This window comes from Podarcis liolepis, assembly GCF_965112155.1.
Source record: "Podarcis liolepis genome assembly, chromosome: 10".
Taxonomy (NCBI): domain Eukaryota; kingdom Metazoa; phylum Chordata; class Lepidosauria; order Squamata; family Lacertidae; genus Podarcis; species Podarcis liolepis.
The window spans coordinates 66,129,157-66,154,677 of NC_139562.1; the positions used below are offsets into that span (position 1 = coordinate 66,129,157).

Below are 25,521 nucleotides of genomic sequence, written 5' to 3' on the forward strand. Positions count from 1 at the left end.
TGCAAGTCTGTTCTTACAAACATTATTTCATTTAAACCAGGATTCATTCACCAGGGCTAAGCTATTTTCAGTGCCAGGGTTCAGCCATGGGACAGTTAACACGTGAAGTGAGTTTAAGGGCTTATCCACATTTACCCTTTGCCCCGCTCTTTCCAGGGAAAAGTAAGTGTGGATCAGCCGTAAGTGTATGCAGAATCTCCAGTGAGTGACCACAACCAGCTTACATACACCTGAAGGCCCCCGTAAACAAATAGTCTGATATAAAGGCAGTCCGGAATTCTAGCACCTCTTACTTTGGGAATTGTTGATGTTGGTTAGAGAAGCCACATGTTATCTTTTCATAAGATAAAACCATGAATACTGGGGGAGTTGGAAGACCACCAGTAGCAGTGTGAAGCCTGTTTTGGCCCTTTGCCTGCCTGACAGACAGGTAAGGGTAGCCCCTAAGGTAGTTTTTGTTTCTAAACAATACAGATACAGTAAGGGTGGGATGGAGAGTTAAGGGAAGCAGGTTACAGTTTGCAAGGTGTGGGGGAATAACAAGGTAATACTACAGCTACAGTCAAGTTGCCCAGAGTATAGGCATGTACTTAAGTTCATGCATCCCAGATGTCCAGATAAGTGTCTGCTGCCCAAAGTAAACTGCCTGTTCAAAAGTAGAAAGGATTTGGAAAAGGGATTCTCTCTCTGTTGAAGGATTTGGTTTCACAGTCATGAGCACCCACAAGATCCAGTTTGCTGTTTTACAATTCACAAAGCACAAAATATAGTTCGGGGAATGTAGGCATCTGTGAAGTTCAGTGAAGTCCCTAAAGCACAGTAATCATTCAGGCAGCTGGGTAAGACATGCCCATCTCTAATACGATAGTGATTAAATTGGCACCAATGTAAAATCAATACCATAACTTGCACAAATCTTAAATGCTATAAAACGTATGAGTCCAGTATGAATACTCGTGTATTATCTTTATGAAATGTGTTTAGCGAGGAGTGAAAACCTTGGGCAGAATTCCATTGACTACAGATAGTGTTGCCACCTCTTTTCTGGTCTTGCCCTCGCATCTATCGGAGCAGCTTGAAACAATTTTGAGTAAATAAAGCTTTTCTTAAGATCAGGAGAAGGGTCAGTAAAAAAAGAGGCAGCTCTAATTACCCAAGGATAAGTGGTTTTGACAAATGCAACTGAAATATGAAAAATAAGATGCACACAATTTGTATAAAATTCTAATTTGAAATTCTTGAGGGATTCTCATTTGTGCCATTGTAGGCTGGGGTAGTTTTGAAGACACTTTGTTGTTGCTTTTGTAGATAAAAATGAAGAGGAAAATTAAAACCAGAGAAAGTACCCACAAAGTAGGTATTCTGTTACTATATCTTTGTAGCATTGAGTGTTAAAATGCTGATAATAAATTAATTCATATCATTTCTTAAAGACTTGTTTTAAATTGAAAGAGCTACTTTGAGTGAAGTTCTCTTTTGGATCCACGCGACAGTGTAAAAAAAATGCTATGGTTTGTTATGTCATCCAAACCTTGACCATAGTTTGTTTTCAAACAAATCACTGTCTGGGTTTGTATCACATGACAAGCCATAGTATGGCTTGTTTGAGCTCTGTGGATGGGAAGAATTCATTCTGGGGCCGGCATGGCAGAATAAAGGCACATCCATTATTAACTCATAAACGAAGCCAGGTAAACTGGCTTGTCATGACATGCAGACTAGGTCCTAGGAAGCCGTAGAGTACATTTGTGCAGTATGTTTTATAAAATACAGAAATTTAAATTATCAAGAGAAGAATTATCCCTCAATCTATCCCAGTACAGCCTGGGAACCTTTAGGAATATTTTAAATCCTACCCATTTGATCTGCCCTTTTGAGCTCAGGGCTAAGTTGTGAAAGGATGGAGAGGTTTTAGTGAATTTTCTTTACTTCAATTTTATTTTGATATTGGCCATAATAGAAATATGCATTATTAAACTATTCTGTTCTGTTAATTTGTGTGTGTTTTTTATACTTAACCCCAAATATTTGAGATAAAGTAGTCTATAAAAATATAAATGTTTGTTGATTAGAATTGTTGGTTTACATAAATATTTAGGTATCATTTGCTATATGTTTGACATAAGATAATTCACTTAAATTACAATGTAATAAAAATGCATACATTTATTATTTCTATCTTTTAAGTTACCTATACATAATAGATTAACTTCCAGCATATATTTGTTCAAAGAACAAAGAACATCTTAAAATATTGGAATAAGAAATCTGAAATTGTCCTTATTGTCTTCCAGTTTGTTCTAACAATCTTCAGTTCTGTTTTTCTCCGCAGGTTTGTACTAGGTCATCCAGTACAAATACTGGTTCAGAAACTGTAGCCATGGTAAGTTTTGTTTTGATGTTTCTTTTATTTTTGTTTTAAATTGCAGAAGGCCTGTTCGGTGCCTGAAACAAGTTTTACAGCAACTTTAAGATGGACTGTAGAAATGGCTATAGATAAAATAATTTTGCATTAGCTGCTGTAGGGAACACAATTAGAAAAGGAATAAGGCAGAGAATAGGTGTCCAGAAATTTTGAATAAATCCAAACACATGCTGGTGAGGCTGGGAATGCTTTATGAATGTGTTTTCCAGCTACTTTAATTTGTCTTACGTATATAGAAAAATTCTTTTCAAGCAGCTCCGCTAAATAAAAAATACACCAGGCCGTAGAGGCTCAGAAACTCTGGCAAGTGTGCTAATTTCCTGAACATCTTGGAGGTGGTCTGCAAGTATTATGACTGTTATTAGGCTAGCCAGCAGAACAAGGTGATGACAGAAATAATTAAAATGCCTGTGGCACCTTCTGCTGGTTGCTGGAGAAAGTACAAAAATTCATGTGTTCCAACAGCCTTTCCAAAACTTTATTAAAGCAAATATGCTGTATCAGGAGAGGGCAAACCATGCAGATTTTTTGACATGTGTACAACTGGTTGGCAAGATTCTATACTCACTAGGGCCAGACTGAAATTCTAGTGTGTCAAAAATCAGTTGGCATAGATCAAAAATCAGTTGGCTTTCTCATTCTATATGTTGGACCCATGTGTTTTCTCTTCTCATGTAAGTAGCTTACACACATATTCCAACCACAGAATGTACAGCAAATGGGTTTTTTAAACATCCTGTGAAATGATCAATTGACATGTGTGATAACTATTAAAACTATGGAAATTAATCAGGGCTATTGTACTAGAAACATTTAACTTACAATTGGACCCGGTGGTTTTTTTTCTGTTAAACTACACAGATGGCTTAGTTATACAGCAACATAAGGAATCTGTGTCATTGTATGGTGTTGGCAACAATAATTTTGTTGGCAGAAAAATGGAGATCAGCAACGATACCAACCATTAATAAATACAGAGAGAAAATGTAGGAGTTTGCTTCAATGGCCAAGCTAGCTTGTTATGTCAGAGAACATAACAAGATGAATTTGCAACAAATGAGTAGGTGCTTATTAAATATAGTAAGGATTTAATCAAAACATGTTGTGGTTTTACCCTGTTTTGAAGTTTGGTTTGTTGAGGATAATTAAACAAATTATTTAATCTAGTAGGTTATGATATAGGTTCTTGTCTCTTTCTTTCCTTCACTTAGATTAATGCCTTTTGAAATAATAAACAAATTTGTATCTGCAAACGTTTTATAGCTTTAACTCTGCAGGTGTACTATTTAAATTAGAAAAGCAAAAAAAGCTAGTGTTTCTGGAATGGTCTGATATTTGCTATTTGCCAGGAAATAACACTTGGCTGTCTCATAAGAAGAGTCCTGCAGGATCAGGCTCGCAACATATATAACAGTCATAGCTTGCAGCAATTGATAGCCTTATATTCCATGAATCTGTCCAATCCCCCTTTAAAACCACCCAAACTGGTGGCTGTTTGCCTCTTGTGGGAGCAAATCCCATAGTTTAATTATGTACTGTATAAAGAAGCACTTCCTTTTTTTCTGAGCTGAATTTCCTAGCATTCGGCTTCATTGGATGGATCCAGATTCTAGTATGAAAATAGTCACACACACCCCAACATCATTTTATACATCACAAAGCATATCTACTCCCCACTCACCTTTTCTGTACAGTAAAAAAAAAAAAAAAACGCACCCCAAATTGTTATAACCTTTCCTTATAGGGGAATTCTTCCAAAGGAGGAAGGAGTATTCTGATGGAATGACCAGTAGCAAAGAAAAATGATTTGTTTGATGTTCATAATGGACCTGATATCTAGGCCCTGTATCTAAAGTAAGTTTTGGCAAAAGAAAAGAAGAGAGAGAAGAAGAAGAAGCTTGCCGTTTTAAAATAGCTACAGATTTTTTCTTGAATGTGATCACTTTCTGTTTTGTCTTGTTAGCCTGTTGCCCCCAGCTACACATACACCCCTCTGAATCTTGTTAAAGGCGGGACTATTGTCAACCTCTATGGTGCTGTGAAATTCTTCAAGCCTCCATATAAATGCAAAGGAACGGGTATGTATTATTAAATATATAAAACTCATAAGGTGTTCTGCTTAAAAAAAATTATCATAGCAAATATGAGCAAGAAGTCGATTATGGGTCATTGTATGATTTCTGATCGGCTTGCCGAAGGTCAGCGGTTCGAATCCCCAGGACGGGGTGAGCTCCCGTTGCTCGGTCCCTGCTCCTGCCAACCTAGCAGTTCGAAAGCACATCAAAGTGCAAGTAGATTGCTCTGGCGGGAAGGTAAATGGTGTTTCCATGCGCTCCTCTGGTTCACCAGAAGCGGCTTAGTCATGCTGGCCACATGACCCGGAAGCTGTATGCCGGCTCCCTCGGCCAGTAAAGCAAGATGAGCACCGCAACCCCAGAGTCAGCCACGACTGGACCTAATGGTCAGGGGTCCCTTTACCTTTATGATTTCTGATAAACTGCTCAATGCTTCCTGGATGCTTGGATTCCTGTAAAGCAACGGTTCTCAACCTGTGGGTCCCCAGATGTTGTTGAACTACAACTCCCATCATCCCTGAGCTCTAGCCTTGCTAGCTAGGGGTGATGGGAGTTGTAATTCAACAACATCTGGGGACCCACAGGTTCAGAAAGGCTGCTGTAAAGAATGCTTGCTCAGATTCACCTTGGTGAGCCACCTTGGTCTGTTCCACCCTTTCAGTGACTTCTTTTATGACATTCCCGCGTCAACTTTTGGGTTCAGTGCTGTGTGCAATTGTGCACATATTGGTCGCGCCTAAAATGGGGGTTGCCTGTTGTGCTCAGTAATATCACTAACTCCAAATTAAAGTTTGGAAATGGGAGTTTGTTGCATCGTAACTTGGAGTTTATAGTGGTTAGGGCAGATGAAACCCTGACCATGGTTAGCTTTGAAAAGGAAAGAAATTAATGCTAGCGTGGCTAGGAGATTAGGCAGCAATAGTTGAAAGTTTTATTCATTCGTGGAGAAGCTGTGGAAACCTCCCTATTCATTGCACACCATTTGATGCAACGGTGAGAAACTCAAGAGGGATTTCTTTGCTCTTTGGGGTTGACAAATAGAGGAACATAGTCTTTGGTCATGGTGTTTGAAAATGGATCTGCTTCCTTCACTTTTGTTTAAAAATGAACATGACTTTAGTTGCACAAAAACCCAACATAGTTTGTGGTAATGGTATTTAAACATAAAACTGTTGGAAATATTGAAAGATAAGTGTTTTCACATCCCAGTTAAGAAAAAAAGTATGAATAAAGCACCATGAGGTACAATAATTTATATGTCAGACCTTTAAAAAATGGATGGGGTAATTAAATTTGGTATCAAGAACTGGTAATGGTCCATCTGTTATTACAGATATTACACCATATGCTTTGTCTATTTTTCCACAAAATGAAATTAAAATGAATATCATTAGTTTCATCTCATATTCACTTATAAACTAAAATTATATTGCAGGCATGAACCTGGAAAATAATGTGTCTGCTCTAATTTTGGAGGGAATGGAGCGATTTGCATATTGGTCGTTAGTTTTGTGATAATTTGAGCTGATGATAGAAGGCTTACTGTCATAGAAAGAACTTTCTAAACTGGTCAACTTCTTTCATAATGGTGATCTTGTATCCTGGCAAGGCAGACTGTGGCAGTAATGAAAATTATTTTTATCCCGAATTCCCAGGAAACTTCTTTTTTTTTTTAAGTGAACCCATCTTATTCCTTTTGTGGAACAAAAGCAATACTTCTGTAGGTGATACGTTTTACAAACAATTTGTTAAGTTTGACCATTTGGGGAAATGGTTGTGCTGGGTTTTGTTTTGTTCTGTTTTTTTAAAGGCTGACTACCTTCTTGTGATGGTAACCCTTACTAACGGATTTCTTTAGAATGATTCGAGATCTTGTTTTGGCTAAAACTGGAATGAGTTGCGTTGTGGTTTGTAAATTTCGTAAAAAGCCCACTTATCTGTTCCCCCATCATTGGATCACTGGGGTACTCATAAAGCACATCAGCTATTGCCATCTACCTCTTCTTGAATTAAATTTAGGAATAGAAATAGATTTAAAATAGATGTTTGAAAAATAGTGTTGCCATTATTAGGACACAATGATCTGCTTCAAACATAATGCTAAACCATAGCTTTAGCACTGTGTGAACCCTACCTAGCAGCTTAACTATGGTTTGTTTCCTGACAACAATCTGAAGCCATGGTTTGCTGATTATTTGCAAACTTTAGTTTGTGTGAATTATGATCCGGTGCTATGTGTGAATCCAGCACTCTTCCTTAACCATGTTTGTTTGGCGAGCATCTCAGGTGGTCAATCTATAAAGGAATGAGTTTAGTATTTGGAAAACAAACTAAATTTTGGAGAAATAAGCATACTTGCCTGTTTGTGGGACTGTGGTTTCACTCATGGTTTGTTAAGCAAACCATGGCTTAGTGTTATGTGTGAACAAGGCCTCCATATCTTATATTGTGTCTGTGCTGTTCTTCTATGTAGTTTGTAGAAGATTAAGAAAAAAGTAAAAGGTACCCCTGACCATTAGGTCCAGTCGTGGCCGACTCTGGGGTTGCGGTGCTCATCTCGCTTTATTGGCCGAGGGAATGAATGAATGAATCTTTATTTGCGTCAGCCATCGGCCATAGCAATAAAACAACAATACGATATACAAAGAATAAAACTAAAAAGTCAATTATATAAAATACATTTTAGGGGACGACAAAATAGTAGCAGCAAAGCATAACGATAATAATAGTAAGATCCTAGGAGAGGAATCTGGGCGACGACGCTAATGTCACTCAATGTGGCCAGCATGACTAAGCCGCTTCTGGCGAACCAGAGCAGCACACGGAAATGCCGTTTACCTTCCCACCAGAGCGGTACCTATTTATCTACTTGCACTTTGACGTGCTTTCAAACTGCTAGGTTGGCAGGAGCAGGGACCAAGCAACGGGACCTCACCCCGTCATGGGGATTCGAACTGCCGACCTTCTGATCGGCAGGTCCTAGGCTCTGTGGTTTAACCCACAGCATAAAGCCAAATACAATTCTGGTGTACAAGTTATATCAATATGGTTAACATTTACTAGTTCTTTCTGTATAGAAATTGTCTTCCTGTAGCCAAGATGAAACTTAGATTCTTATACTTCAGCATCTTTTGATGCTTAGTTATGCTAGGTCTGTATGTCTGAGAAAACTGCATTCACTGTGAGATTTTCAGTTTTTAATTTTAATAGGGATATTTTTTTCCCTTCTGGAGAGCTGCAGAGAGCTGAAAAGATTATGATTTTTTTATCCTTTAGGATGTTGCAGATGGTGTTGCTGATTTTAAAATGTTATTTCTGGATAGGCAGATTTCCTCTTATTTCTCTTTCCTCACCACTTGTAGCTTTTAAATGTAAAATGGTCAAAACCAAAAGGGCATGTAGACAATCACTTGCAGAAAGGGCCCTTCTCGACTGAATATATCAAATGGAAATTTAAAGTTGGCAACCCCCTATTAAGATATCTGAAGACTTCACAGCTGATGGTAGAAAATTTAATCCATGAAATGGCAATTGGATCCAGGCTAGGGTCTCTAATGACATAGAAGGAACTGTAGCTCCAACTACTGCTGTGAGGGCTTAATATTTCCCTGTTCCTTCTTTTGCATTTAAGCCAAGCAAGCTTACAGTAGCTGTTAAGTAATTTTGTCAGGTGTTACAGCTTACTGCTTAAAGTCATTTCCATAGGTTGGTTGTTGCTGGTTTTTTTGCCATTCTTAAACAATGCTAATACAATTAAATTATTTCATGGTAGCATAAATTTGCGACTTACTACAGAATAAACTAACTTAACCCAATTGATCTAAATCACAGACAATACAACCTGGAACTCTACAAAAGCCCAAACTTGTTATCGGCGGGAAGTACACTGTTCAGTGGCCTGAACAGAGAGTTGAGATATTGAATAAAGATGAACACTCACTTCCATTGAATTGATTGGTAAAAATACATAGATCAGCAATGGCTTGCAAATTGGTGTGGAGCTGTTACACTGACTTCCTGGCAGCTGAGTCGCTGCTGCTTACTGGAAGGGCGATGTAATAGGAAAGTTAGTATGACCAGCAGAACCCGTCCTGTCACCTTGCTCATGCTGGTAAGCAACTGTGATCCACTTGCTCGAAAGCTAGCATTGCAGATCGATCCCAGTTGGGAAGCTGCTTCTGGCATACATGTAAAACTGTAGATGTCTGTTGGTCTCAGTGGAAAGGCCCATAGAGGTTGGAAATAGAACATGTATTTTCATCTTTGCATATATCTATGCATGTATTTTCAAACTGCTATAGCAAAACTATTAAAGTTTCTCTGTTTTTGGTGAGCTTGTCTACCCTGAAATCCATTCTGGATGTTTCCGAAATGGAAACTGCACCCGGTGTGTCATTCAAAGCTTCTTTAGCCACTAAAATACTAAATGTAGTTTGTGTTTCTTGTGTTACTGATTTCCATACTGAAATAGCATTTGGGGCTTTCAATCTATCTTGTGCTAGGGGCCATTTCACGCACTTTAGACTGTCTTTCCTAGAATATGTGCTGTCTTAGGAAGAAGTGTTTTGAGAAACGTGTACCTATGACATACATCTTGCCTTATATTGTATGTGTGTGATGGGTGTATTGGAGAGTTCAGTGTCTCCCACCCACATATATGGAAGAGCTATTCTGGTAAGTATATGAACTAGACTCCCAGTGCTGGTGGGTTTCACTTACTTTCCATACAACATGCCAGGATACTTTCAACATTTAGAACCAGGACACAGGTGGCGCTGTGCTCAAAACCACTGAGCCTCTTTGGACTACTGATTGGAAGGTCAGCGGTTCACATCCGCATGACAGGGTGAGCTCCTGTTGCTTTGTCTCAGCTTCCGCCAACCTACCAGTTCAAAAGCACGCCAGTGCAAGTAGATTAATAGGTACTGCTGCGGTCGGAAGGTAAACGGTGCTTCTGTGCACTCTGGTTTCTGTCACAGTGTCCCACTGTGCCAGAAGCATTTTAGTCATGCTGGCCACATGACCCGGGAATCTGTTGGTGGACAAACCACCGGCTCCCTCAACCTGAAGTTGAGATGAGTGTCGCACCCCATAGTCACCTTTGACTGGACCTTGACCATCCAGGAGTCCTTTACCTTTTTTATCTTAACATTTGGCACATCATCACAGAAGTGTTGGACTTTAAAAATACAATTTCATATGCAGTAACAAGCCTAAGTGGATATAACTCTTTCAGCCACCTGATGTGATAACTGGGACAGGCTAACTCCCTATATTCCAAATCATGAGATAGATTTTTTAAACTAACAATTAAGGCATGAGAACATGATCTACAGATGGAGAGCAGTATACAAATTTAATAATAATAATCTTCATTTGGCTTTAGGTCTGTGAGCCATGCAAGCTGTTTGCTTTCAACTTGTTGTTTTTTTCTGCAATCTCGCATGTTTTGAAACAAAAATGTAAGGTGAGATTATTAGAGTGCCAGGAAGAGCCCTCAGGCTATGGAAAGAAAGTCACCTTGGAGATGCATTTTATCCAACACATTATAAAAGAATATGGTAGAGTGAATTCTTATAAGCATTTGTTGTACTTCAGTGCCAGATTTTGGTAATCCATGAGGATGTATCAGCATTAGTTTTGCACTGTTGAACTGACACTGTTTCTCTCCTTAAGCGATGGCGAGATCCCATGTTTTGTGAAAGTATTTTACACTGTGTACTGTATTGCTTGTCTGAACTGAGATAACCCTGTAGTGATGCACAGAGCTGTAACTTGAAGCAGCCTGTATATTTGTCGAGTTTTGAAAATATTAGATTTAAATTTGAGTTACCTTAGAACTTGTATATCTTGCCAGCATGCAATTTTTCACCTTTTTAATTAAAGTGAGGTACACAGTATATAGGTTTAAAACAAGCTGTCAGATTTTAATGAGCTTGCTAAAATGTATTGTTCCTACTTGCTTTTTACACCTCTGTGGCACACTTAACTGTACTTTGATGCTATTTCCTGAAGATAATTTGCAAAGTTAAACAAGCAGCTAATTCAGTATCATACTTCTTAGGCCTTGTTTCTCAGGACTAATCCTTTGAGAATAGTCGCTTTACAGTAAGTAAAAAATTAAACTAAAATATTTTTTGTAGTATTGGCTGTTGGCTTAAAGCACCTCATTGGAACTATTCCCTAACTATTTGTTGAACATGACATTCCTGTCTCAAAGTTAACTCATTTATACTGTAATCCTAGAGTGTGTTGTGCAATGGTGGCAGAGAATTACAAATAAGTATTTGTAATATACACTGTAGACTATTATATTCATGGCTTCTTTGATTAAAGGCTTGGCTTAGAGATACTAGCAGGCCTTGCAATAAAACTACAAAGCAATTTGCACTTAATCTTACAGAGGAAATTAGGTGAATTGCTCAAGATGGTTTCTAATGCCTAACAGGAAGTTACATTTTTCATCTCTTACACATTAAGATCTAGTTAGCACTATTTAATCTAAAAATGTTAATGGTTTCCAATATGATGGGCAAATCTAGTAAACTATATCAAAACTTGGTGTTGTTTTAGCCCAAATGTTATATGTTGTTTCTGCCAGAGCCTGTAGAAATAATAGATTTGTCCTTTGCATTAGAAATTCATTTTTTAAAGGATGATGTCCTGAATATGAAAATTGGCATTGATACCCAATACTGTTATGGAATGTAGTGCTTAGAGGATCAATGACTGGGCAAGCGCTAACTAGGCTTTAGGAAGGAGGCGGGAGAACTCTAGGAACCTGGTAGAGTCCTCAAGCTTCCTTCCCAAAGCCCAGTGCCTCACTTACCCAGCTTTGGGAAGGAACCGTGAGGGTTGGGGCATCAAAAGTTGCTGAGGGCCGCCAGAAAAGGGATTGAGGGCTGCATGCAGTCTGAGAGCCATGTTGGACCACTCTGGGTTAGACTATTAGACTAAAACCTGGAACAGGGGTCAGCAAACTTTTTCAGCAGGGGGCCAGTCCACTGTCCCTCAGACCTTGGGTGGGGGGCGGACTATATTTTGAAAAAAGAAGAACAAATTCTTATGCCCCACAAATAACCCAGAGATGCGTTTTAAATAAAAGCATACATTCTACTCACGTAAAAACACGCTGATTCCCGGACCGTCCGCAGGCCGGATTTAGAAGGCGATTGGGCCAGATCCGGCCCCCGGACCTTAGTTTGCCTACCCATGACCTGGAACACCTTCAAATCTTCAATCTGTCTTGAACCTCACTGGGTGACCTTCAGCCAGTCATCATGTCTCAGCCTAACCTAACTCACAGGATTGTTGTGAAAATAACTTGGAGAGAGGGGCACCTTGAAGGAAATGTGGAATATAAATGTTATAATAGTAAGATATTTTTAGATGTATTAAATAAGTTTTTATTGTATTTTAATTAGGTTTTTTTTAATCATTGATATCTTTGCTGCTGTGTGCTCCTTTGAAAGGAAAGGCAGGATATTAGTGTATTAAAGTTATAAGAATTTTGCAGAACATACATGTTTGTCCCGGCTGTTTGGTATTCTTAAGAGGGTTGAAGATATGTATCAATGAGGGTGTGCTCTGAACTTGTTGTAGATTTGAGTGCGGATAGAATCAGAGTCGAAAGGGACCCCGTGGGTCATCTTAATTCAACCCCCTGCAATGCCTCTCTCTAAAGTCTAAACAGTCTGTTGCTTCTTACTCTGCATGAACAGGAAGTGGTTTAAGCCGTTTGCCCTTTTAATATGGCTGTTTTAAGTGAGGGCAAAGCTAAGCAAAAAGAGACTTGCCACACAACTGGCAATTATTAGCTCTCCGGAGACTAACGTCTAAGCTAGATTTGAAGAAATGGAGCAGTACTGAAAATTAGACTGCATGCTAGGCAATCATTCCTCCTTGCCTCGTGTCACAGAAGAAAGTGTCGTTGCCACCCTTGGCCAGTTAAAGGGCTGGCTGACCATTGTACTTTATACCTTGAATATAAATAAAATACTTTCTCTTCAGTGTTAAGATTTGTTAGTAATTTTATGAAAGCTTCAAACCCATTCCCATCTGTCGACATGTCACGATTACTGAAAATGCATGCACCTTTTAAACAGAGGTAGGTGTAAAATTTCTGGCATGGCTATTCTTAGGAGATTGTATTGCTTTCTTAAAAGCATATGGAATCCTATAATCTCACCCCTGTATTTATTCTCATGATCTTACCTGACATCACGATCCTTTATGTATTAATCTATGCTTTTAGAAATATGGTGCCAACTTTTTTACATCTATATTTTCTCCTTTACAGATTATTGCTCAGTGATAACCATTGTGGACCAATCGGATGCCAAGCTGATATGTTCACTTTTTAATGTAAACAGAGATGCCCTTCCACAAATCTACAAAAATGGTGACATTGTTCGATTTCACAGAATAAAGGTACCTTTGCTGTATTTGCCATTCATTGTAGAGAGGAAGCTGGGCTGTTGTCCTTTGTGAACAAAGCAGGCCATTCTTTTACATCCAAATTGATGCGTTGCAATTCCACACAAATGTGGGACTCCCACTGTTGTTTATGGGAGAAGTTGATGCAAATGTCTCTTTTGCATCCAATTGACAGTAATGGAGAAACTTCTCTCTAGCTCTTGAGACCAGCCTTTTTAGAACTCAGTGAACACTATGTTCAGCCTTTTTCTGATTATCACTATCTGTTTCTGTTTATGCAATATTTGTCATCATGTTTATTATGGACTTCTAAAACTGAAGGTTAGTCCTTTCACATACCAGATTCTTTGGTGCATTTCCAAACACAGACCAGGTTCTTTTACATGCTTCGGAAGATGGAGGAGACTAGGTAGGTAAGAAGCAAGAGGAGCTAGAGGATTTGTTGTACAAAGAGGTCTTTGCAACCATGTTTCAGGAATGCTTGTCAGGGAATCCCAGTCTGTATTCCTTGGTCAGATTCCCAAATATATTCTGTATTCTAAAATATTTGAAGGTACCTTCCGAATATCAAGTCCTGAGTATCCTGTTTGTTTTGTAATCCGATCAAATGCAGAAGCAGTGCTACCATCAGTTGCATTTCTGCCTTGGAATCTTGGATCCAACAGATTTGCAACAGTTTGAATTGGATGGCAGCAAAATTAGGTTGGTCTGTATAATCTCCCAGTCCTTTAGGTTCAGAAACAGATACGACAAATAGGCCAATGAGAGGAAAGCCGCAAGCAAGGAAGGCATTGAACCCTTCTTCCTTCTCTTGTGACAACGCCCTCCCAAGCTGTAGAGGTACATCTTGCTTTTGCAATTTAGAGTTGTACTGTGTGTAGCGTTATACTAGAGGAATTATAATGAGCCGATAGAGTGCAGAGTCTTAAGTCCCCACTTATGCTGTGGTTATGTTGCGGGCCCCTGTGCGCATAAGCGACAATCGCATAAGTGGGGAGCACCCTCTAAAAAGCCTGTAAACACCCATTTTTCCTGCTCTCCAACTCTCTCTCTCCTGCTCTCTCTCTCTAATCCAGACCAAAATAGCTAGATTTGAAGTTCTAGGGCTGGCTGGAGAATGTGTAGGAAAGTGGCTGTGGCAGCTGCTGTGCTACCCCATACGCCAGCTGTTAGGCGGGGAAGCTGAGCAGCCTAAACAAAGCTCCACTGCACCTCAGGGGCTTCCACTTTGGGGCTTCTTCCACTTTCACTGGTGCCCTCTTCAGGCTCTGGGGTGGGTCTTCTCATGACTCCAGCACTCTCCCGCCATTTCCTGGTATGAATTCCTATCTATTAATTTATTTCCCGACACACAAGCCAATGGCGCGAAAGTGTGGGGGATGCATGTATGCAGTTTAAGAAATCCCTTTTCTCGTCATTCTAAAATAAAGTATTTCATAATAATAATAAAAAATCCACTTTAGAAAAAGAAAAACTTGGAGGGAAGTGGGGGAGGAAAATAATCATTGCACCAACCCTAACCCTTCCATTCCCATAACATTGGATATAACCCAGAATTTAAGGCACAATGTAAGAAAACGCAACTTTGTTTTGTTGCTTTTAAATGGCAACAAATGTTGAACAATTTTAAAGCTGGGTGCTACACTTCATTTTACTGTTCACATATTGTGTGTTCTTTATAAGAGAAGCAAAACATTTACAATAAATTGAGTTCCACCCATTAGCTCAACCACAATTGTTTGAATAAGAGCATGTGGAAAGCAGAAAAATATTTGCCAGCTTTCCTGCTGTGTTTCTAAATGTGTAGCTTTGGTCACTTCAAGGCAGTTGTATCTGGGTAAGTATCTTGCAGCCATTTATCTGAGAGTACAATTTAGCTGCGGTCAGGGTTCAACTGGCAGCCAAATTTAGAATAGTAAAAGTTTAATTAAGCTACTTAAATATTATAGTTTTAAGCTGCCTAAGTAAATTATAATTTCCCTTCTTTTCAGTGCCTGAAAGTTACACGTAAAATATCTGCCCATTATTTCAGTTAATTAATGTGCTTCCAAGGCAAAATCTTTTTTTCTGTAATAGAATTTCTTCTTATCCCATTATCACACATGATCGTAAATCACAATTAGAGTCAAACGTTCCATTTTTAAAGGTACCTAGATTGGAGTGTTATTTAGTATGTTTTTAAATGTATAGCTTTAAATATGTTAATCCCAATCTATTGACAAAGTTTCATTTTCTTGGATTCAGAACATACTTCTTGCAATGAAAAATAAAAGGTTTACTTTGTCTTTAGTACATATATTTTGGAATGTCTTGTAATAATTTTTTTTAAAAAAAGCCTGTACAGTTGTACCTTGGTTCTCAAACAGAATGCATTATGGGAGTCCGTTCGACTTCCGGAACTGTTCAGAAACCAAGACGCAGCTTCCGATTGGCTGCAGGAGCATCCTGCAGCCAATTGGAAGCCGTGGAAGCCATGCCGGATGTTCGGCCTCCGAAAAATAGTTCGAAAACCGGAACACTCCCTTCTGGTTTTCAATCATTCGGGAGCCGAAACGTACGACTTCAAAGGCGTTCGGCAAACAAGGTACAAGTGTATTAGCTGTGCTGGCTTGGTTGTGGGTTTGACTGCATGAGTTGTCCCTTCGTGTCGGTAAATTCTGTAAAATGCTTAACAGCAGCACCATAGATTGGTAGACCATTGGCTCAGCTTGCTCAATAGGGTCTACACTGGCAAGAGTTTCCCATGGTCTCAGGCCAAAGTCTCTTCCAACCCTACCTGGAGCTGGGACCTTTTGCATTCAAATCTCTGAGCTATGTTTCTCTCTGTTACGTTCATAAGGCACATGTAATTGAGGTGGCATCCTTTAGCGGCGAAAATTGCAAGCTGCAAAGTCCTTGGTTAAAATATTCCCTCAGCTCTGACCTTGCTAGCCTTAGGGAAACCGTGCTCTCTGAACCTATAATTATTTCTCTTTCAAAGCTAACAGGGTTCTGTTCTGGCCCCATCAACTTCTCAAAATATAACTTAGCATTTTCACCTGTATAATAAATTAAGTTTTAGTGTTTGTGTGTGGATATTCCACTTTAAAAGCACCACAGTCGTTTTGTGGGGTTTTTTTTGCTGCTATATCAAAACAAACAAACGTACGTTCTGGCCTGTACCAAAAACAAATCAATCACAAAGCACTGCAGGGTGTCTATTATACCCCAGAAGTAAATTTTACCTTATGGGTTTAATTCTGCTCCAGGTTTCTTTACCTTGATACATGAGCTAGTATTTTGCGCTGCAAATTTGCAGCACTGATTTCTTATGTGCAATTGGGGGGGGGGGTTGGGGACAAGAGCTTATTAGGCTAGGGGTTGCCAGTGTGACCATTGGTCCATCTTGTTCAGTGTTGGTCCATCTTACTCTGCACTGACTAGTAGTAGCTCTCCAAAGTTTCAGACAGGGGTCTCTCCCAGCCCAAGCTGAAGATGCCAGGGATTGTCTGCCATCTGTGCCGCAGTAACCACTAGGGTAAAGGTAAAGGGACCCTTGACCATTAGGTCCAGTCATGACCGACTCAGGGGTTGCGGCGCTCATCTCGCTTTATTAGCCGAGGGAGCCGGCGTACAGCTTCCGGGTCATGTGGCCAGCATGACTAAACCGCTTCTGGCGAACCAGAGCAGCACACGGAAATACCGTTTACCTTCCGGCCAGAGTGGTACCTATTTATCTACTTGCACTTTGACGTGCTTTCGAACTGCTAGGTTGGCAGGAGCAGGGACTGAGCAACGGGAGCTCATCCTGTCGTGGGGATTTGAACCGACAACCTTCTGATCATCAGGTCCTAGGCTCTGTGGTTTAACCCACAGCGGCACCCGTGTCCCAACCACTAGGTTAGATTACTGCAATGCATTATATGTAGGGCTGCCTCTGAAGACAGTTCGGAAACTTTGGCCAGTGCAGAATTCAGCAACGACATTGCTCACCAGGGCAAGATGGTATACACTGTTCCTGGCTCAACTGCACTGGCTGCTAATTAGTTCCCGGGCCCAATTCAAAGTGCTGGTTCTGACCTATGAAGCCTTAGATGGCTCAGGATTACAATACCTCAAGGACCACTTCTCTCCATAGGAACTGATCTGGACCTTGCAATCATCCTCTGAGGCCCTTCTTCGTGTGCCTCCTGCACAGGAGATCCTGTGAATGCCAACACAAGAACTGGCCTTTTCTGCAGTGGCTCCCCATTTGTGGAATGCTCTCCCTGAAATTTGGCTGGCGCTTTCATTATACATCTTTAGGTGCCAGGCAAAAACTTAACATCCGCTACCCTCTTAAATGTGTTGGGGGGTGGTATTGTTTTGTCTTGTTCTTGTTTTTATTATGTATTTTCTGTTTTTTATATTGCATTTCTATGCTGTGAAACGCCCTGAGAACTATGGATGAAGGGCAGTATACAAATTTAATAAAGAAAAAATAAATTGGGACCGTCTACATGCAAGGCAGCTGCTCTTTTACTAAGCTATGACCTTTCCCTGTCATGCTTATTAATTTCAGTAGGGCACTGGGCTCCTTTGGGTACGGAGGGCAGGAAAGAAAATTACAATAAGGGAATTGTGCAAACTCTGAGTGGGTTTTGACAAGCGTCTTGAGAGGAGAAGAGATGTAGCACTACACACGTGTCTAGAGAGTCAGTTCGAACCAGGAGGCAGCAGAAGGGGGCAATTTATTTCAAATCTTATTGTCGCAAATAAATACATAAAGCTGATGAAACAAGACTTTGCTTTTTCTTGGTCAGTATACACTCCTGAGCAATAATAGAATATATTGCTGAAGTCAGCTGAAGAATCAGAAGCTACCCATTTATCACAGCTTCACAATATTTGTTAGAGAAGCTGCTTTTTGTTTTCTTTCTTTAACTATGTCAGAGATTGGGAGTAAGGGAGAGAGTTTACCTAGTTTACTTTACCTAGGAGTTAATTAATTTTAAAACTGCTGTGTTTCTTTGAATATCATCTTTGATACTTTTTTTTTTTGAAAAATTAAAATATTCTGATCATTTGTGTATTAGAGTGGTCATGTTTTAGTCAGGAATGTCAGCCTTCTGAAGCATGGGCACCCCTAGTAACTGACACACATTTGCTTGGGACCAGCTCACCCAACCATTCTGTACTATCCAGCAAATGACCTTCATAAAATACTCCTTACCATGCATTTGAAGCTTGAATAAACTGCAACGAGTTCACACCAAATAAGTTAGCAGTGTTTTCATTAGAGTCACATATGTTCAAATTAAGGTTGGGACTAGGTAAAAAAGTAAATGTTAAGTCCAGTCAAAGGCAACTATGGGGTTGCGGCGCTCATCTCGCTTTCAGGCCGAGGGAGCCGGTGTTTGTCCACAGACAGCTTTCTGGGTCATGTGGCCAAACCACTTCTGGCACAACGGGACATCGTGACGGACGCCAGAGTGCATGGAAATGCCGTTTACCTTTCCTTCACGGTGGTACCTATTTCTCTACTTGCACTGGTGTGCTTTCGAACTGCTAGGTTGGCAGGAGCTGGGACAGAGCAGTGGGAGCTCACTCTGCCACGGGAATTCAAACTGCTGACCTTCTGATCTGCAAGCCCAAGACACTCAGTGGTTTAGACCACAGCGCCACCTATGTCCTCACCTGTTTGGGACTAACCTCCGGTTTGCATGGGTTGGATTCCACTTGGTGCACCCCAAGAATGTTGGGCAGCGGAGCGCTTTGCCAATCTCATATCTTGAAAGTTGAGAGTCACACTTTTCAAATACATGCCTGTTACAAAACAATGTGTTCAAAGAAGGATGGACTGGTGTTCGTTGCTTTCTAAGCCGGTACATGTCTTTCATCTTGTAATTTGCGATAATTAGTTCAAATGCATGTGATAATCATCCTACATATTGGCTTTCCCCCCACTGAGTTCAAAAAGCAGTACACTTTTATTTTTCCTTACGGCGTTGCCTTTTTGTTCTTGTTGCCTAGATCAAAGAGTTCAGCGGGCAGTTGCAAGGGATTAGCAGCAGTGGATTTGCAGCACTTACCTTTGATGGCACTGTAGGAACACCAGTGGTTCCTCGAACGTCCAGCAAATTATTCTCATTTACAGATGAAGACAGAAAAACAATAGAAGACTTGCGTATTTGGGTGGCATCTAATCTTTTAAACTCTGCAGTCGTAGCAAAATTGTCTGCCATCCAGCCGCCTATGTATTTTGATCTCACTTGCCAGCTTGTAGGAAAAGCAAAACTCGACGGATCTTCCTACCTTCTCAAGGTTTGCTGCTTTCCTCGCTCCCTCAAAAATGTGTTAATTCAAAAGTTCTTTCATGTTAGTATAAAGGCAGTATGTTATAACTAATGCACAGTAAGTTTTCTCCCTTCTTAGGAGCACTGCCAAGAACCAAACAATACTTACTTAACACTCCTAGAGCTATATTCAAATCTTGACGTTGAAACTCTGTTGTTAGATTGCTATGGGAAATTTATATCTATCTGCTGGTTTTTGCACATTTTACTTTCAAGTTCATGCCTTCAAACTGTCCTGATAATGTTTGGCAAGGAGCAGAGGGAATAAGGGAAAGAGCATGGAGATTCAGCTGACCTCTAGAGCGTGTATTCGTGGCCCCTAAGAAAATGGTGGTGAACCTCTGTCTTGTAGGCCTAATTTGGCCTGGAATCCAAACCTCACCTGCAAACAGACAACTTCAGAGGGCCTTGCTTTGGTGCAAGTCAGCTGATCGGCTTTGACAGCAAGCCCCTTTTGAAGGTATTGCCTGACAACCTAATGAACCTGAAGAGGGATGGCCAGTTCCTCATCCAACCCTTGGACTGAGAAAAGGTTCCCCAAACCCTACCCTAAGAGGAATGGTTCAGCCAGCCACGCTTTACACACAAATATAAGAAGCCGTAGTATTTGTTTGCACTGACTGGCAGCAGCTCTCCAGGTTTTCAGTAAGGACTCCTACCTGGTGCTGCAAGGAGATGGTAGGAATTGAACCTGAGATCTACTGCAGGGAACAAATGTGCTCTGCCACTGAGCCTATCACTCTCCTTTAGCTTTAATGTATGAAGTATTTGAGCAGAACAATTCATTCTCTCATCCACCACCCTTCTTCAAATCGTTTGTAGGGCAGGCAAGCATTGATCCAGATTGAAACCCTGGTGTAAGGAGAGGTACATAGGAGTAACCCTTTGTCTTCCAGTGCAGACTGGATCATGCAGTTAAAATTGCACTTGAAGGCCACGTGACTGGTGTAACATGTAGTTTTCCCATGAGATGCCACAAAAAATCAGATGCATGCTACACCGTGGGTGAATGACCACATTCAGTGCTCTGTTTCTGTATTTTGGAACATTAACCAGACACATGCAGAAATTTCAGCATTTTCAGTGGTGATAGCTTCATTATTTGGGCATACATTTGAAAATTTCAGTACAGTCATACCTCTTCTTACGAACACTTCATGTTGCATTTTTTGGGGTTAAGAACACGGCAAACCCAGAAATGTTTACTTCCAGATTTTGCCTCATGCGCAGAAGCATTCTGCGTGGTTCACACATGCGCAGAAGCGTTCTGTGCGGTTTGTGTATGCGCAGAAGCACTCTATCACACTTCGCACGTGCGGACTTTTCAGGGTGCAAATGGCACCCCAGAATGGATCAGGTCCGCAACCAGAGGTACCACTGTAAAAGATAAATAAAAAAAGGAATCCAGCGCTTGGCTCTTCAAACCAAAAATTGTAAAGTACAGAGGAGGGGAGGCCAAAATTTTGCTTTGCTGAGTGATTACTATTGATTAGCTTATTAGGGTACTATTACATTTGTGTCAATGGATATTTTTATTCTGAAATTCACAAATGACCATTCCAATGAATATGGGGGGAAATCAAACAAGATGCAACCAGGTATTTATTAACTGCTGGGGTTTATGTACTTTTTAAAGTAAATAAATTCATAGGAACAAACAGCAGAAAATAAATACAGTTATCTAAAAGAGGTAATAATTTTGGAGGCAGGGAGACCAAGAAACCCATGAAACCCGATTAGTTAATTTTTACTTCACAAACAAACTGAAGGTAATGTGATTAAAAGCTTATTTTTCCTTGTGTCTGGTCACATCACAGTGCTGGATAGTCCTATCACACTTTGTTTGAACTGGTAAATTGAAATATTGTAATGCTTAGGTAAGAGATGACCTTCCCTTCCCTTTGAAAATGCAACTTATTAAAAACTGGAATTATCACTAGCAAGATAAAAAAAAGTGGTTGAAAAAATATTTTGCAGGTCCTTTCTGTGTATATATTATGCATGTTCTAGTTATCTCTTTGGCTTCATTTTCAAGGTGAGATCCTAAGGGCCAAGTGTTTCCTTCCATGTGTTCACTGGAAGTTCTCACCACCAAAATTCTTTCCTGTACAATCATCTTTTAACCTAGAAATAAGACCCTCAGGAACCACACAAGGGCCTTCAGTCAGAAGTTGAAAATAGGGAGATTTCCCACACACGCATGGAAGGGAGCACTTAAGGTCTGTGTTCACAGACAGCACATACACACATCTTTTTGATCATGGGCACAATGTTCACATCATGACACTGTTTCTTTGCCTTTGGGCTAAGATCAAGTGTGGTATCATAACCAGATGATGTCCATTATTTGGATTGTTGGTCTTCATGACTTTATGACTCAGAAGATCCAGATTGTAGTAAGAGGATTACATAAAGCCAGTCTTTCCAAAAAATGTATTTATTGTATGAGGAATGTTACAATAGCAATTACAGTGGTACCTCGCAAGACGAATGCCTCGCAAGACAAAAAACTTGCTAGACGAAAGGTTTTTCCGTTTTCGATTTGCCTCGCAAGACGAATTTCCCTATGGGCTTGCTTCGCAAGACGAAAACGTCTCGCGACTTTGTTTTCTTTGTCTAAAAACAAAGACATGTTTTGTTTATAAAGTTAATTTATTTTCCCTTCAATTTTTGAACTGCTCTTTACAGTATGTGTGACTTTAAAGAGCAGTTAATAAACTGTTGTTGTACCAAATTTGGCTTTGTTTGGACTTTTTTTGACCATAGGAACGCATTAATTGATTTTCAATGCATTCCTATGGGATTTCGTGCTTCGCAAGACGAAAAATTCGCTAGACGACAAAAATTGCGGTACGAATTAATTTCGTCTTGCAGGGCACCACTGTATTTTTGTTGTTGTTGTTATTTTATTTATACCCCACCCATCTGGCTGGGTTTCCCAGGAATATTAATATTTTAGGAGCTTATCACATTTTGAGAAATGCTACTTGAATAAGTGATTCATTCATTATTTAAAACCATTTATATTTCACTTTCAAACCAAAGAAAAACGATCAATTAGTCAGCCAAGTCTTTGTGTAATCTTGGTCCAGAAAAACCAGGAAAGTGCCAGATGTATCCTTTGGGGCCAGTCTTGCACCAGCATTTTTAGATCTCTGCTAGACACGCCAGCAGCCTTCTCTGATTCCACCCTGTTGCCAACACTGTTTCAACCCTCAGCACAGTGAGTTGGGGTGAGATCTGGTGAAGCCAGAATCTCAAAGCTCCTCGTGACCTTCACAAAAGATAGTGAGATCAGAAGAGCCAATAAAACCTACTTCTCCACAATTCTGTGATTCTAAGCACAGTTAGTTCAAAGTGAACCCAATTGGCTTTGGTCGACCCTTTTAAAGCAAATGTTCTTAGAATTGCAGCCTTAATCTGGAAAAATAAAAAAGTGCCAGTTTTAAAAGGAGAATGAATTTTGTTTCATACCAGGTATGGGATGGCACAAAATGTCCCTTTCTGTATTGGAAGGTGGTTGTTAAGGAAGATGACTTTGAAGGCGACAGTGTTCTCATTCATCGACTAAGAAACCTGACAGTGGATGTTGTCGTTTACGATAATCATGTCCAGTTGGCAAAATCACTGAAGGTAAGTCCTCAGCAGTTCTTTACATTATGTGTGTGATCTTACCAGAAGCTAGCTAACCAGCTCTATATTTATTTAAATTGTGTACTTTTATCTTGTTTAATCCTCCTAGCAAGCCAAACCACCTAACCCACCCCCCCGCCTGAAAAAGACTAATTGCTTTAATATGCCACAAATAAGTGGTCTCCTAATTAAGCAGCTTTATTCCAGATACTGTGGTATCATGCAGTTGTGAACATATGCGAAATGTCTTCTGTGACTTTAAATTATTTCTTGTAAATGAGATAAAACATAGTTTAATTTGTAGTCCCCATTATAAGCAATATTTTTATACTCTTTAAGAGCCTATTGCTCATTAAAACTGCCATTAATAACTGTTTGAATGTGCAGTCCACCATTTCTTAAGTGGCTTTGCAATATTGATAATTTTCAAGGAATGAGAACAGTTTTAACTAACGTTGCTGAAGTGTATCTTGGCAATTTTGTGCTCAGCCCCCTGTCCTTAGTTGCTCTAACCTGCAGAGCTTAGTATACTCCTCGAAGGCATTTAGCCTGTGCCAGTATGTCAGATAGGCTAGATCAATTCTGGCTGCAAGCGAGAGGAGGCCCAACTCGGCTCTGAGGTGGGCTGCTGATGTCCCGCAGGAAAGCCCCCAAATCTGCCTCATAAATTTTTTTGGTGGGATCTCTCTTTCAGATTTAACACCAGTTCCCCATATCTCAGCCCCATAGAGCATTTGGGCCATGATTTTAGAGACAAAGCTCTTAATAGCTGGGTTGATTAGCTGCCCGCCATTTGAATGGAAGAACCTATATAGCTGCCCAGTAGAATGGCCAGATATTAGTTTAATTGCTTCCAGATGTGGTTTCCATGATGACTTCCCATCAATAAGTAATCCTATATATTTGGGTCTGGGTACTTGTTCTAGGGTGTGACCAGTTCACCTGGACATGGTAGTCCTCTTGCCAAATACCACCTTGGTTTTATCGTAGTTAATTTTTAGTAGATGCTCTTTTTTACACAACTGTCCACATTTAACCAGCATCCTTTTAAATCTGATTTTGTTCTGAGATAACAAAACTTCAGTCGTCATTGTAGAGCAGATATGGCACTTTATGATTCCCAAGGGTGGGGGCAAAAAAGGAGGGGATGCCATATCAGGGATTATTTATACAGTCATAACTCGGGTTGAAGTAGCTTTGGGATGAATATTTTCAGGTTGGGCTACTCGGTGACCCGGAAGTCAGACACTCAAAATGACGTCACACCCATACACGGAAGCGGCAACTCGTGGACGCGGACCTTTGTTAGCACCCTGTTTTTAAACCTTTTTGTAAAAGCAGTACTAGAATTTTCATAGTGGGGCAGGCAGGCATAAAGATAGCAAACATTTGCAGCTGCCAAGCTCAATACCTTGGTTCTCGAACAGTTTAGTTGCCGAACGCCGCAAACCCGGAAGTAAGTGTTCTGGTTTGCGAACGTTTTTCAGAAGTGAAATGTCCGACGCAGCTTAAGTGCAGGAAGCTCCTGCAGCCAATCAGAAGCTGCACCTTCGTTTTCAAATGGTTTCTGGAGTTGGAACGGACTTCTGGAACAGATTAAGTTCAAGAACCAAGGTCTTACTTTACTTCCCTTTCCAGTGTCAGAATCTAATGTTCAGTACAGGATGTGTGCATCAGCACCAGTGAGCTATGCCAGTTGCTTATGCTAGATGTCTTGCTCTACTTATTGCTTCATTTAGCAGGAGGTAGTGTTTCTGCTCCCTCCAGCCTTTTCTGCTTCTTCTCGGAACAGGACATGGTTCTTGCATGGTAGCAAGCCTCCTTCATACTCTTGTGTTGCTTTTCCAAACTGGAATATACATGTTAAACTGTTTTCCTGAACAAAGGCCACAGCCATAGGGGTGGTTTTTAACCTCTTTTCTGCATTTGAAATTTCTTCAGGATTGAGTTGCTGTGTAAATTGTTGGTCCAATGGCAGGTGACTCTATTCAATAGCATCATGTTCATTTTTGCAGTAACAGCTGGAGTTTGGAAATGGTGGTTTAACGTATAAATCTGCTTTGTGCTTTCGTGCTGCCACAAAGACAATAGCGACGTCTGTATGAAAATGACATGTTTAATTTTATTTTTAAATTATACATATTTGAAAACTCGGTGCTCAGTGTGAAGGCACATAAGAAGCATAAAACATGGGGAAACTGGGTGGTGGAAGTACATTATGTTTCACTTAATAACGCACAGTGTGAAATTTATATCGCTGTGTTCCTGCCAACAGCAGTTTGTCTTAAAACACTGCATATTTTTCCCCTTGAATGCAATAAAAAACTTTAATTTCACTAAATTGCATGCTACTTGAATGGTAAATTATGTTGCTGCTTTTTATTTGCTACTGATGAAAATAGGTTAGTGGTATTGATGACTATATTTACATTTCAAGCCTTGTATGTTTTCCAGCCTCATGTTGCATGGCATCCGGATATGCTGTGCACCAGAATAATACTTATTTGTTTCAGTATTGAATACAGATGTTAGTATTTATTCATCATTGATAAAGGCCAGTTGTAGCCAACACCCTCCCAGTCCTATCCCAGACAGCAAGGCCAATAGTCAAGGGTGATTAGATTTGTGGTCCATTACA

General features: G+C 40.1%; 1 protein-coding gene across 3 annotated transcripts in view; it reads left to right on the forward strand.

Moving 5' to 3' along the window:
* The window catches only part of POT1 (protection of telomeres 1), a 62,518-nt gene that overhangs the window by 16,846 nt on the left and 20,151 nt on the right, over positions 1-25,521 (forward strand). For all 3 annotated transcript variants that reach the window (XM_083463496.1, XM_083463497.1, XM_083463498.1), the window contains 6 exons: positions 1,309-1,353; positions 2,333-2,383; positions 4,389-4,503; positions 12,800-12,930; positions 18,928-19,218; positions 22,728-22,883. In XM_083463496.1, coding sequence (XP_083319622.1) covers positions 1,309-1,353; positions 2,333-2,383; positions 4,389-4,503; positions 12,800-12,930; positions 18,928-19,218; positions 22,728-22,883 — 789 coding nt within the window. The remainder of the gene's footprint in view (positions 1-1,308; positions 1,354-2,332; positions 2,384-4,388; positions 4,504-12,799; positions 12,931-18,927; positions 19,219-22,727; positions 22,884-25,521) is intronic.